The sequence below is a fragment of the Varanus komodoensis genome, unplaced genomic scaffold, assembly GCF_004798865.1.
Source record: "Varanus komodoensis strain SLA01 unplaced genomic scaffold, ASM479886v1 scaffold81, whole genome shotgun sequence".
NCBI lineage: Eukaryota > Metazoa > Chordata > Lepidosauria > Squamata > Varanidae > Varanus > Varanus komodoensis.
In genome coordinates, this window is record NW_025336495.1 from 2571281 (window position 1) to 2584563 (window position 13283).

General features: G+C 49.2%; 1 protein-coding gene across 3 annotated transcripts in view; it reads left to right on the forward strand.

The window, feature by feature from the left end:
• Positions 1-10285: 10285 nt before the first annotated feature.
• DTX2 (deltex E3 ubiquitin ligase 2) overlaps positions 10286-13283 on the forward strand; it is a 31471-nt gene continuing 28473 nt past the window's right edge. For 2 of the 3 annotated variants that reach the window (XM_044456131.1, XM_044456133.1), the window contains exons 1-2: positions 10334-10379; positions 12603-12964. In XM_044456131.1, coding sequence (XP_044312066.1) covers positions 12694-12964 — 271 coding nt within the window. In that variant the 5' untranslated portion in view covers positions 10334-10379; positions 12603-12693. Of the gene's footprint in view, positions 10380-12602; positions 12965-13283 lie in introns of all 3 variants that reach the window. The other variant, XM_044456132.1, reaches the window with a different exon arrangement.

Consider the following 13283-nt stretch of genomic DNA (forward strand, 5'->3'; position numbering starts at 1 on the left):
GAGTGCCTTTCTCTCATGATGTCAGAGCCATAACAGATGCAATACCAATTAGCTTGATGCATTTATCTGCCTGATTTGTAACTCCAGAACCCAGCGGGGATGTCACGGGAAGCTGAATGAGGGATGTTTGTGCTGGAGCTCGCGAGGAGCACGCCGTGACCGGGCCCATTTCTGTGCCCCCAGAGCACGTCCGCCCACGCAGGCAACACCCTTGCTGGGCACCAACAAACCAGGCTGAGGACTTTTGGCAAAGCTCATGGGACATCATGGCCCATTCCAGACCAAGCCAGTCCCCCTAATTCTTGGCATGCAGTGGAGAAAGATCTTTTCTGGCTGGGAAGACCCATTTCCCCTCAGCCACTGTGTGGACAGCACATGAGGTCAGAGGAAACTGGGGAGTCTCAGCCAAGGTGGGGGGCGTCAGGGTCTGGGCAAGAAGGCGGCCCTGGAGTTTCCATGGTGTGAGTGCTGGCTTTGCGAGCCCTTTGGGAACCAGAAGACTGGACCGGGGAGCCTGTGTTTCGGTCCAGCAGAGTTCATCTTAGATACCCAACGCTGGAAATAGCTGAATTTACAGTCCCTCTGCTTACAAAAGACGCATGCACGCTCACAATTATGACCAATCTTCCGTGAGTTGGTCAAGTCCTCTCTGGAAAGTGGCCAGCATCCCTGCAGTAAATGTGATCAACTCGTTCTACCTGATGTGAAGATAAGAGAGTCTTCATTCGGTCTGTCAACCTACTGAACATCAGTTCCAGGGGCAGATGATCCTAAAGTTCCCCCATCCACTTTCCTCATGTCATTTTATGTGCCTCTGGCCACCATTTCTTCCCCCAAGCTAGAAATATCCAACTTTGACAAAGTGCCCCATGATATCCTGGTGGAGAAACTGAGGAGTTTTGGGATAGACCAGAGCACTGTCCGGTGGATTAGGGCATGGTTGACTGACTGAAAGCAGAGGGTAACCATTAATGGGGAATCATCGGGATGGCGGCCAGTGACAAGCGGGGTCCCCCAGGGCTCTGTCCTGGGGCCGATCCTGTTTAATCTTTTCATAAATGACATAGAAGGAGGGGTGAACAGTCTGCTGATCAAATTCGCAGACGACACTAAAACTGGAGCAGTGGCCACAACTGAGGAGCAGGTACTCCAGATCCAAAAGGATCTGGACAGACTGTGGAAGTGGGCAGGAAACAACAGGATGGCGTTCAATGTGGATAAGTGCAAGGTCTTGCACTTGGGGCATAGGAATAGGTGTCATAAGTACAGGTTAGGGGACAAGCGGCTGGAGAGCAGCACTTGCGAAAGGGACCTCGGGGTGCTGGTTGACTGCAGGCTGAACATGAGCCAGCAGTGGGATGCGGTGATCAAGAGGGTGAACGCCACCCTTGGTTGCATAGCCAGAAGTGTGGCTTCCAGATCGAGAGAGGTATTACTACCACTCTATACGACTCTGGTGCGCCCGCAACTGGAGTATTGTGCTCAGTTTTGGGCCCCTCATTACAAGAAGGATATAGCCAGGTTGGAGTCAGTGCAGCGTAGGGCCACAAGGTTGGTGACCGGTTAGCAGGGGAAGCCGTATGGGGCAAGACTGAGGGAACTGGGTCTCTTCAGCCTGGAGAAGAGGAGACTCAGAGGGGATATGTTGGTGACATGCAGGTATGTGAGGGGATGTCACATGGAGATGGGTAGAGACCTGTTCTCCCCTGCAGAGGAAGGCAGGACATGCTCCAACGGAGCAAAGCTCAGGGAGCCAAGGTTCAATTTGGATGCCAGGAAGCACTTCCTGACAGTCGGGACCCCAAGGGTGTGGAATGGGCTTCCACGGGAGGTCGTTGAGACCCCATCGGTGCGGGTGTTCAAAGATAGGCTGGACGTCCACATGGTGGGCATGTTGTGAGCGGAGCCGGCTGGTGCCGGAGGTCAGACTAGATGGCCCAGGAGGCTCGTTCTGACTCGCTCTGTTTCTATGCTTCTGTGTAACTATTCAGTTGTGCCATCCTTTCCTGCATATTGTACAACTTGACAATACCCTTTCCGAGGTGCAGTGAACAGCATTTATTTATTTATTAGATTTATATCCTTTTGAGGAACGCAAGGTGGCTTCCATCCCTCCTCCTGAGTGCCATCTTATCCCCACAACAACAACCCTGTGAGGTAGTCTGGGCCAAGAGTCTGTGGCTGGCCCAATGTCACCCAGTTGGCCCCATGGGGGGCCTAGAACCTGGATCACCTGAGTCCCAGTCCTACGCTCTTAACCCCGATCCCATACTGGCTGTCAGTTTTCCCAGCATCCGTGGAAGCACGGACTGCCAGAAAGCCATCACGAAATCAGCACTGCTGCTTTCAGTTGTGTATTAATTGTGCCTGCAGTGGAGTTTGGCTTTTTTCACAGCAGCCGGGTCAATAAAGGGCCAATAAACTCACGTCCCTTTCCTGGTCAGCCACGGCCACTCTGTCTGTTGGCCACCCAGAGAATCATCTTGGCCAATGGGTGGGCTACACATTTAGTAAGCAAGCAAGCAAATAATAAATGGGAGTTGATGATTTAGTGTCCTGATGTGACTCACTGCCTGCTTCCCACCAAACAAGGACATCTGGCCCCTGAAACTCCGTTTCCCCCATTTGGAGAGATGCTTTGAACGTTTTCTGCCATCCTAAACACCCTGATTACCGTAACATCATCAGCCAGTGTGGCTCCTCACAGGGTTTTGATGAGCAGGAGCATTAGCTCTCTTCCCCTCCCTGCACCACCAGCCCACGCTTTACAACAGCCTCTGCTCTCTTGATACATTACACCCGGGAGCCCTCACCGAACCACATACCTGCTTGCCAGCCCTGTCTTTAAACAGAAGCAAAAGATTCTGAGCACGCTAGCTCCACATTTGAAACTAACCCAAATCATGTGGACGAGACTAGAATGGAGTTTCCTTTTGCTGCCTTGCTGTGGAACACATTTCTTGGAAAGAGGCACCATTTAGTTCTTAAAAGAACAAAGCATATCAGATGGGCCTTTGGCCTGCTCTTTTTTCCTCTTCCCTCCCCATCACTTCTTCTTTGTGTGTTGTGTCTTTTTAAGATGGCAGGTCCACGGTGGGGATTGTCAGGTTTAAGTGACTGTATGTCAGGCCGTCTAGGAGTGTTTCTGACTGGGAAGCAGCATAAAAACATGGTAAATAAATGTGCTCTTAACCTGGTGACTTTCTGATGTTTTTCCACTTCTCCTCCTATCAGCCCCCACCAGCATAGCCAACAGTAAGGGATGGTGCCCTTAACCTCAGGATCCCCCCAGATCTACCCTAAACACATGCGAATGTGCCAGCATTAACCCCAACACCTCCCCCGCCTGTGCATAGCATAGCATAGCGAGATCCATGGATGAAAAATAATCTAGTCTGTAAGTTTGTGTGTCTGAATGCCCCATTCATCCGTTGCAGTGCACGGCTCCTCGGCAAATAATGTTGCCTTTTGTCCCAGGGGCCCCGTCTGCCTCCCTCTCTCCTGCCATTTGCTGAGAAAAATGGGCTGATGGCAGATGAGACGGTTGCTTGAGCCAAGAGCAGGTACCCGTCCGGGCAACAGGAAGGTGTGTAGTTCAGCTTGCCTCGTTCTCTCTCATTCTCTCTCTCTCTCTCTCTCTCTCTCTCTCTTTGAAATTCTTTGAAGACCAGGGTCTCCACCTCTGCAGCGGTTTTTATGGCAAGGAAGGAAGGCTGAAGAAAACCTATCAGCAACTTTGGATTTAAAGATGTTTTCCTCTCCAGTCTCGTGATCCACCTATATAATAAATATGATGTCTTTTCTGAGCATAAACTTCCCAGAAAACAAATTAGCTACCTGGCTTTAGGGATAAAACATGCACAGAGTGTGGATTAGCTCCGGGTTACCTGACCCCTCCCAAGTAAATTAAGGTGGAGAGGTTTTTTTCAGCATTTACAATGGTATTTCGGTCCGCCAGCCACCTGGATGGGAAACTAGCAATGGCAGAGTGGGGACCTGAACCTGCCTCCTGGAGAATCCGGGTTTCCCTGTCTCATGCACTTCCCCAGAGCTTCAGCATCTCCGCTTCACAGGGCCAGGGGAACTGCCCTTGCATCACTAGGCACGTTCTGCGCCAGCCTACAGAGCTGCTCCAGCCTGCAGCTCCTTCAGCAGCCATGCTTTCTCCTCTTATCTTTGCTCCAAGGAGTAAAACTCCACAGGTGTCCTCTCTCAGTCTATCCGGGCCCTAAATAAGGACCAGCTGGTTTCCAATCTCCCTTTTGCGGGTGGGTGAAGTGACCGGTCTCAGTGTAGCTCAGGGGTTTCCGGATGAAACCCTGCAGGTTCTTTGGTGCATCTGGCTTCCAAATGGATTTTTTTTACACCGCCACCTTGGTTCTCAAGGGGACGTCACAGTAGCTTTTGGTACCAACAAAATCATGGGATACTTCAAGGTCACCTGAAGGGGGTGGAGGTTAGAGAGGCCCCTCATGCCACCATTGGCTAAGTGGCATGGATTAGGGATGGATTTCCACAGATCCAAAGGACGGATCTCATGCAACCTTTCTGTCAGTATTTTCTATTAATTGCAGATCTTTGCTGGATTGCAACAGACAGAATCGAGCATTTATGTTCCAGGGAATTAGCAGGGTCAATACCAAAGGCTAAAGGTCGGCAGGTAGCCCAAACACAGCGAGAGCCAGAGGAAATCTAAGCTGGCAAGGAAATGCAAGGTGAAGAGCTGGTGTAAGACGTCCCAGTGCTCCGTGCCAAAAGCTGCAGGCTCGCTAAGCTGAGTCTGCAGAGACAAACGTGTTATCAGTCCCATCTGAGATGCGTCTAGTCCTGGGCTTGGTTCCCAAATGTACTTTTACTCATGAGGAATCCCTATTCCTCAATCCAGCATTTCTGTGTCTGGCAGCCGGCTGAGCCTGCACCTTTAGGCGCTTGCGTTCCCCAGGGCCCAATTCCCCTGATCTGCCTCACACAGGTGAATGCTTGTCTCCAAAGGTGAATCCCCTCCAGGGCAAGACAGTTTCCCGACAGCATCATTTCAAACGGCAGACGGGGCTTGCCTGTTGAATGATCTCTCCCAACGTGATGGAGGGAGAGATCACCTGCCCAGATCAGGAAGAAGAGTTTAGCTTCACTTCCCCTGAATCCTCATCCATTTTATCCACAGGGAGTTGTGTTGTTCAGTGTTTAAAATATGGGTGTCAACTCTTCACACATGCATCCCGAATCTTTGTCCTTGGCAGCGCTTGGGGCTGAGCTTGAGTTCAAGGTGTGTGCTGAGCTCTGAAGCAGGATCCTTCCCAATTATGTAGCCTCAGTCTGTCCATCCACACAATGGGAAAAGCACAAACCTCCCGCCAGAGAACCACTGGGGATGACCTGAGACTGTGAATGCAGAACACACACCCCCTGTGTGTCGTGACCGTACAGTAACTCCCTCACAGTTTCACTGAAGAAGACTCTGCTGAAATGTGGAGTTTGACACTGCGAGTTCTTTATACAGTCATTGCAACTGCCGTGTGATTGAAGGGCAGTGCTCAGAATTTGTAACGCACTGAGAATCCTCCAAGTAGGGATACTGGAAAAATCCACATCAGATTTAACCAGGTTTGCTTTACTATGAATCAGATGTGCGGATTCTGCAGACTTGCAGGCCTGCTTTTTCACTTTTCTGGTGGGGAAATTAGCACTCATTTGCATCCAGGAGTTTACATGTGCCCAAATGCCTCCGAGCACTCAAGGCGTTGATGCAAGTGGGTGAAACACTGGTAGAAATACCCGGTTTGGTCAACGAGGGAGCGACAGATGGTAAACACTCAAGATCTGTGCAGCACAGATGGAGAAGGCCAAGCAAAAGCCACACACCCCCTCGCTGGAAAGGCCAGCTGGCAAAGTAGGTCGACCACCACAGTGCCCCCGATTGGTAGCCACCCAACCCTGCTCAGAAAACTCATAACCAGGGAAGCGCCTTCCAAGCTAGCCCTTTTCATGGCCAAACCATTTGGACCATTGGGAAGTTCTTCGCAACGCTGACTGAAAAACCCTCCTTTTCTTGTAATCTCAGCTCCTGCTTCAAGTCCTACTACCAGAGCAGCCCAACAACAAACTGGTTCCACCACCGATGCAAAAGCCCTACACATATTAGAAGGCAGCTATCACCTCTTCATTGTCTCTTCCCAGGTGGAATATATCCAACCTTTGCCTCTGAGGACTCCATCTTCAAGGTCCTGGGCCATCTTTGTCGCCCTCCTCTGGACACGTCCATCTTGCTGAGCCTTGAAAGGCGCACCTCTCGCAAATCCAGTGCCTGCCCCTCTGAAATGCCTGGAACCCTGATCTTTAGATGGGAAAGGGCCCCCTGCCAAACTTTGTACTTGGGTACCGGGCACCAAAGTACCAGTGCTTGGGAACCAGCTGGAAAGAATGCCCTGGACATGTGGGGCAAACCTTCCATAACAACACCTATGGAATTCTGTTGATTACCAATCCTTTTACCAGTAAGCCACAAACAAAGCCTTTCTCCCATGAAGCCCTATCAATAGAATTTCAAATCCTTTACTTCATAGTTCATTCACAAGGATTACTTTTTAAAATCAAAAGTTTTCCAAGGGGACAATGTTCTTTCCAAGCACAAGTAATTGAAAAGCAATCATGTGTTCTAATGTAATATGTGAGGGTTTTTTTCAATTTTCCTCCTCTGAAATACTCAAGTTGTTTTACTATTACTTTTACGATTATTGTTATTATTATTCCTGCTTTTCAACTCTGAAGGTTTCCTGAGCTATTAATTCCCATTGCTGCTGCCAGACCTACTAAGGGGAAAGAGAGTTGTAAAGATCACATACCTGGTTGCTATTCTCTTTTCTGCTTTCTAAAGAAGGCTGGAATTACATTCCCAAATTTAATCTTTGAAGAAAAGAGGATGGATAACAAGTAACTCATGAAAAAAGAAGACTGAAAAATATTGGGGGGAATCTTTCTTGATGCTCCAAGCCTTTTTGTTTCTTTTTTCTTTTCTTGCAAATTACGAAGAGGCTTGGAAAGAAAAAATTGCTCATCCAACCATCGTGTGGTTCCAACCTGTCATTGCGATACACTTGTACATATGCAGTCGATGGAACAGGAGAACAAGACTAAGATGTTATTGCATCGGAACCAGTTTTTACAGTCTTCATTTGGATTTAAAAAAATTATCCCCATTAGAAGAGAGGTAGGGGGATATTCCAGCGGAGACACCTTTAAAGATCCATAGTACCCTAATGAATGGGTCAGGTTTCCAGAGGAAACCAAAAATGCAAGAGTTGTTTGCTCAAAGCAGCCAATACAAAACAGAACTTCGTTCAGCAGCTCCCGTGCGAGAAGTTGTCTGTCCGTCTTTCCTTTTTGGTGTATTTTGGCAGAAGCATTTTATGCCCCTTTAAGAAGAAAAAAAGTCTAAATTGGGAGGAAGTCAGGCACAATTCGTTGGCTGCACAGATCCTGGCTGAAAGCTGTGATGCATTCAGTTGTTCCAACATGCGAATATGCTTGCCAAAAGAAAGGGGGTGTCCTCCTGTTTTGGGGTTTGGCAGGAGCTTTGCTGTGCGGCAGGTTGAAGGAGGGAAGGGAGATGGGTAGATCTGGGTACTGCCTGGGAATTCAGGGCACTGTTTCACTAGGCAGGAAGTGACTCTGAGAACAGCCACACAAGGAAAGATTCATCATCCTAAAAAGGAGGGGAAAAGGGGGCAACGAAATGCATAATTTTATTAACATTTCATTTCTGCGCTGCCCAAAGCTGAAGTGTTTGTTCTGGGTGGCTCGCAGTTCACAACAAGAAAAACTTGCCGGTGCTGCATTGGATGACTTGATGCACATTCTGAAATGACATTTGCGACTTGAAGAGAGAATCAGCATGGTTTACTGTTGCACTGGGATCTGGGGGCTCCGAGTTCGAGTCCCCACTCCGTCCTGAAGTTCACTGAGTGCCTTTGGGCCAGTCACTGACTCTCAGCCCAACCTCACAAGGCTGTTGTTGTAAGGACAGACTGAAGAGGTGAAGAATTCTGCCAGCCACCTTGTGTTTCCTGCAAAAGGAAAAAGGGTGGGCATAATTATGATAAATGAATATATCCCTCACACCAGAACTGGAAAGGTTGTGGCTGGGGAACTGTGTGTTAACTGTGAATGAGGACTTCGAGGCCCATCTGCCTACCTTCCTTTCTTCAGTTCGTTACTGTTAAACCAGGTTTGGGCTCAGTGCCCTCCAAAAAGGGCCTAGGTTTAGAGCCTAGGAACATCTCCATATATACCTGCCTGCCCCCTAAGGTCCAGGTTGGAGGTCCTTCTTCGGGAGCCCTCCTTGAAGATCAGAAGAGTGGCTACCCGGGGAAGGGCCTTCTCTGCAGTGGCGCCCTGGCTTTGGAAGATGCTCCCCAGAGAAGTGTGCTTGGCACCAACCCTTTATTCACCTCGGCGCCTGGCCAAAACCCTTTGATTTTTCCCGGTATCTTAAGATTTGATTGAGATTTTAATATTGGGTTTTATCAGATTTATATTTTATTGTGTTCTGCCTCTTAGTTTTGTATCACCGTCAAGGACAGGATAAAAATGCTATAAATAAATAGGCTCAGGGCTCAAGCCGGACTTGCTGGGTTCTCCAAGCAAGGACACACACCCATGTTCCCCCTTCATGGGTTTTGTATGCCTTTTCTCCAGCCCTTGCTAAATGTTCTGGCTCCAGACCTTTGGCCTTTTGGGCCTGGCCTGCCCAGCCCTGGGAGGCAGTCCCTGGGAGTTCCCAGGCTGGAAGGAGCTCAACAGCTCTGAATGAGAGGTGACCTTCCAGAGGCTGGCCACCCCCACAATGCAACACAGTGTGATCTTTGTTTGGTTTTTAATGCAGAAATTGACAGCATTTATCTGGCTCTCCTGCTACACGTCTGGCTAATTTGCAGTAAATCAGCAAGGATTCCCGACTCCCTTTTTCAGACTTAACAAAATTCTGCATCTTGTAAACCAGATGTAAAGACTTCTGCCGAAATAAACTTGTTCTGGAATTGTTCTGGAATTGTCAAGGCTCAATTATTGTTTTTGGTGCATTGAGCTAACATGGCAACCCCTTCTGGAAATATAAAGCTAAAAGCTAGGGCCATTTATGGGGGACAGGGGAGACATAGAAAAGTAATCACGTTAGCTAAGATTGGCCAATGCTTCCTTTGAAATGCTGCTTGGTACCTGAGGTTTTGGAGTCTCCCTCACACGCATGTATCCTTTAAAAATACAGTTGCTTTAATTAAAACAATATAGTGCTTCATGTTGTAATGCCCTAGGGCTTAATACAACAAACTACCACTATTGCCTGGTGCATCAGGGGTCAGTCCTGAGTTTTAATAGAGGAGCCTGGCAAATTTAAGCACTCATCACAATCCTTCATTGGATTTTTAAAATGTATCCCTGGCATCATACCTCCCATAAGCTAGACATGGCTGAGAAAAATAACGAGAATGAAAAGACTTTGCAGATCGTACTCCTTGGAGCAGGACCTTAGGGCCTAACAAACAGCTTGGGACCAGGATATCTGAAGAAATGTCTCCTTCCTTACATGCCCTCACGCCCCTTAAGATCTGTGGGAGAAGCCCTGCTCTGGAAACCCTAAGAGAGGTAAAAAAAGTCATCAACTCGGAGTAGGGCCTTCTCTGCTGTGGCACCGAGACTCTGGCATGAACTCCCCAGAGAGATACGCCTGGCGCCACGTTTATACTCTTTTCGGCACCAGGCCAAAACCTTTTTATTTAAACAGTATTTTAAAATTTAATAGTTTTTAAATTTAGTCACTCTGTTTGTTTTGTTTTGTGATGTTTTGTTCTGTTTTATTATTTATTGAAATCATTGTTTTAATTGTCTTTTTAAATATTGTAAGCCATCCTGAGATCTTGTTTAATAGGATGGCATACAAAAGCTTTAAATTAAATAAATAAATAACATTGTTCTGAAAAGAACCCCAGCGTGCATAACAGATTTTATACAACTTGTAAATTCCTTAGGTGAGAAGCGTACCATCCAAAACCGCACCGTCATGCTTAATTGCAAGCTCCTCGGGGCAGGGAAAAAAGACCAAGCTCATTCCCAGCCCTCCAAACTAGCCTTCCCATGATGCCCCGCACTACGCACCGCCTTGAGTCCATCGCGGCGAATGGAAGCGCCCTGCCGAGCGAGGGGCGGGGTCAGGGAGAAGGCGTGGCCGCGCGGTGGGCAGTGAAGACTGCATTCTCCGTGGTGCTCCGCGGCTGCAGCGCGAGGTGGCGGCGCATGCGCGCTGAGCCCCGGCGCTTCCGGCCGTCGGCTGAGGCGGCTCGCCCTCCGCCGGTAGCCGCGGCGGCAGGTGAGGACGGGCCTCTCCGGTGAAGCGACTGCGTGGGAGGGGGAGTTGCAGGAGAGGGCGGCTTGGGGGAGGCTGAGGAGTTGGGGCGGGGGCTGGGGGAGGGGAGAGAAGTTGAGGGCTGTCCTTGGGGGAGGGCGCTGGGGGGCTTGTGGCTCGAGGGAGGGGGCTGAGGAGAGAAGATGGGGAAGGGGAGAGGCTGAGGTGGGGCTGAGACGAGAGGGAGCTTGGGGGGAAGGGGGCCGAAGGGGCTTGTGGGAAACCAGGTTGAGGACGGGGGCATGGGGGGCTTGCAGACCGGATACGCACTTGTCCAGCCTTGAGCTTGCAGGAGCTGAGCAGGGCTGTCATGGTTAGGATACTCTGGGCCTTTCGTTCACAGAGGCACCGTAAGTCGGAGTTGAATGCACTGCTGCGTCCTCAGACAGTTGTATTGTCAACGATACTTGTGTTATCAAACTGCTCTCAAGCAGCTGTGTTATCCAGGATGGTCACTTGTCCTTCCAGCAGTGTAATATTAGTTGTTAGGATGTTAAAAAGGCACGGAGAATCAATTTACAGTGACCTTGTGTTAAATTCCAAGAAGATAATTGGGAAGAACATTCATGTCTATAAATATTAAAGAATTTCCCATTGCAAAGCTTATCTGTACTATTACCTCCTCCCAGAAAGAGAGCCATTTCACATTCCCAGGGTAAGAGAAGCTAAGAGAAACATTAGCTGTGTTACACCTCCATCAGTTGTCTGATCTAGACATATGTCCCCTGAAGCCTTTAAGGTGCCATAAATATGCAGGGTTTAAGTGTTCCTAAGGAAAAAAACCCAGAAGCTTTTTTGATTCTTCAGGGAAAGCCTTGAGTAAATAGCAAGTGTATTGATGAGATCCCCTGAGCATGTTGAAGTGTTTCTGGATTTTCTAGGATTAACTGAACAGTTGGTTGCACCGCAACCCTGTAGAGGAAGGGGTGTGTTGGGTGCTTGTTTCCACAGCAAAGCAAACAGACTTTTCTTTTCAAACCTTTAGATTGCAAGGTCCTCAAAGCAAGGACCTGCCTTGGATATCAGTGCTTATGTAGGTAATAGAAGAGAGGGTACCATCTTTTTTAGCTTACAGCTTGACTACCAGTAGGTCTAAATGCCCAACAAAGGTGCTTTATTTGTCTGTGTGCTGCCTATTTCTCTCAAACTGGACTTCAAACAAATGTGTTTTCAAAGAACTGGAACTGTTCTTTGTTTCAACTGGAAAGCAGCTCTAGGTCTGTGTACCACACAGCAAAATGCCAACCAGCTGTTCCACCCTCTCCTTTCAGTTCTGTTTTCATGGACGTTTTCTTTCTCCAGCTGGAGAAAGGCATGTGCGTTGTGTGTGGTCCTCACCTATCCCTCGGGGGCACAGTGCAGGCAGAAAGTCCCTGTGCCAAATCGAAGCTGAAACTTTCTGATCCCAAAAATCAATCCCAGTAAAGGATTTTGTACCATTGGTTGCATCTCTCTGCCTCTTCCCCATTTGGCCAGGTATGCAAGGACAGTTTGGCTCCTCGTTTCTCATTAGCTTTACCCTTCTGGCAGCCCTGGAGAAAGAAGCTGCCAGAAGGGTAAAGCTCTTCTGTGGAAACTCCACAGCTCTTCTGTGGAAACTCTGTGACTCACAGGGACTTTCACAGGGACTTTCTCCAGTGCTTTTCCAGGCTGGAAAAGTGCTCGCTCCTTCTCCTGAGGTCCCAGACCTTGTTGGGTAACCCTGGTTCCCGCCTGTGGCTGGTGCCTGCGACAGGTTGGGTCCTGTCAGAGGGAAGCTGAGTAGGCAGCACTGAGAGTCTGACGGTATCTCCTGATTGGATCACAGCACCTTTGGAACAGTTTCCACCAGCACACTGTCTTTGTTTGCATGACAGCTTTCAGGCTAGTCCTTAAAAGGAAGCTCCCTCCAGTATCAGAGCCAGAATGTTTATGCACGCTACATCCTGGGGAGCATGGGCAGGAAGGTGCTATGGGCATTTGGTGTGCCCCAGCATCAGGGATGTTCTTATGTTCTCAGAGCAGAAGAATGCTTGTTATTGCTTTGCTCCTTCACTCCCATTCATTCCTCCTATCCAGTTTGTCCTTCCTTTCTTGCTCCAGAACTCTTATGAGAGTATACAAAACCTCTGATTTTTGTGTCCTCTCTCTTGTGGCGTACATTGTTTTCTCTCGTGTGCACAGTGTCATTCCAAGGCTAACTTCTGATCTCCCTTTTCCACAACAGGTCAGATGGGCTGCTTTTGCACAAAATGAGCCGTGGAATTTTCAATTAGCATACCCCCAAAGCCCCTCTAGGACGAGGCTTTGCAGGCAGCATGGCCACTTCCCCAGGCAGCTCTGCAGGGCCTCTGCCAGACCCAGGAGTGGCTGTGTGGGAGTGGCAGGATGAGCTGGGCCGGTGGAGGCCGTACCGAAGCGGCGTGTGCAGCTACATCGAGCAGTCCTTCCAGGCACTCTTGGTGAAGGGGCGGCGATCGCTGGGCGCGTGGCCTGCCAATGGCAGCATCCCTTTGGGGCAAGCCGATTCCACCCTGGCCCCCTACGTCATCGACATTCAGAGCCTGACACAGTTCCGACAAGATACAGGTAAGAAGTGGTTGCGGCGGGTGTGCCTTAGCGACAGCGGCATTCTTGGTGTGAAGGACACTCTCTCGTCTGCGTACAGTCCAGGGTGTTGAATGTGAATCACGAGCCAGGAACGTCCTGCTGTGGAACTCTTTATGCCATAAGTTGTACCTGGGCGGGCTTTCTGTGCTTCGCCTCTCTGGGAGGCCTGCTCTGCTTTGCACTTGCTTCCTAGCCTGAGGTGGGGCAAGGTTCCTCATCTCAAAACAGCATCCCGAGCATGTTCCTCCCCACGAGTGAAGGACTCTTCTGCATGCAGCTCAGCTGCTCAGTGTCAGAG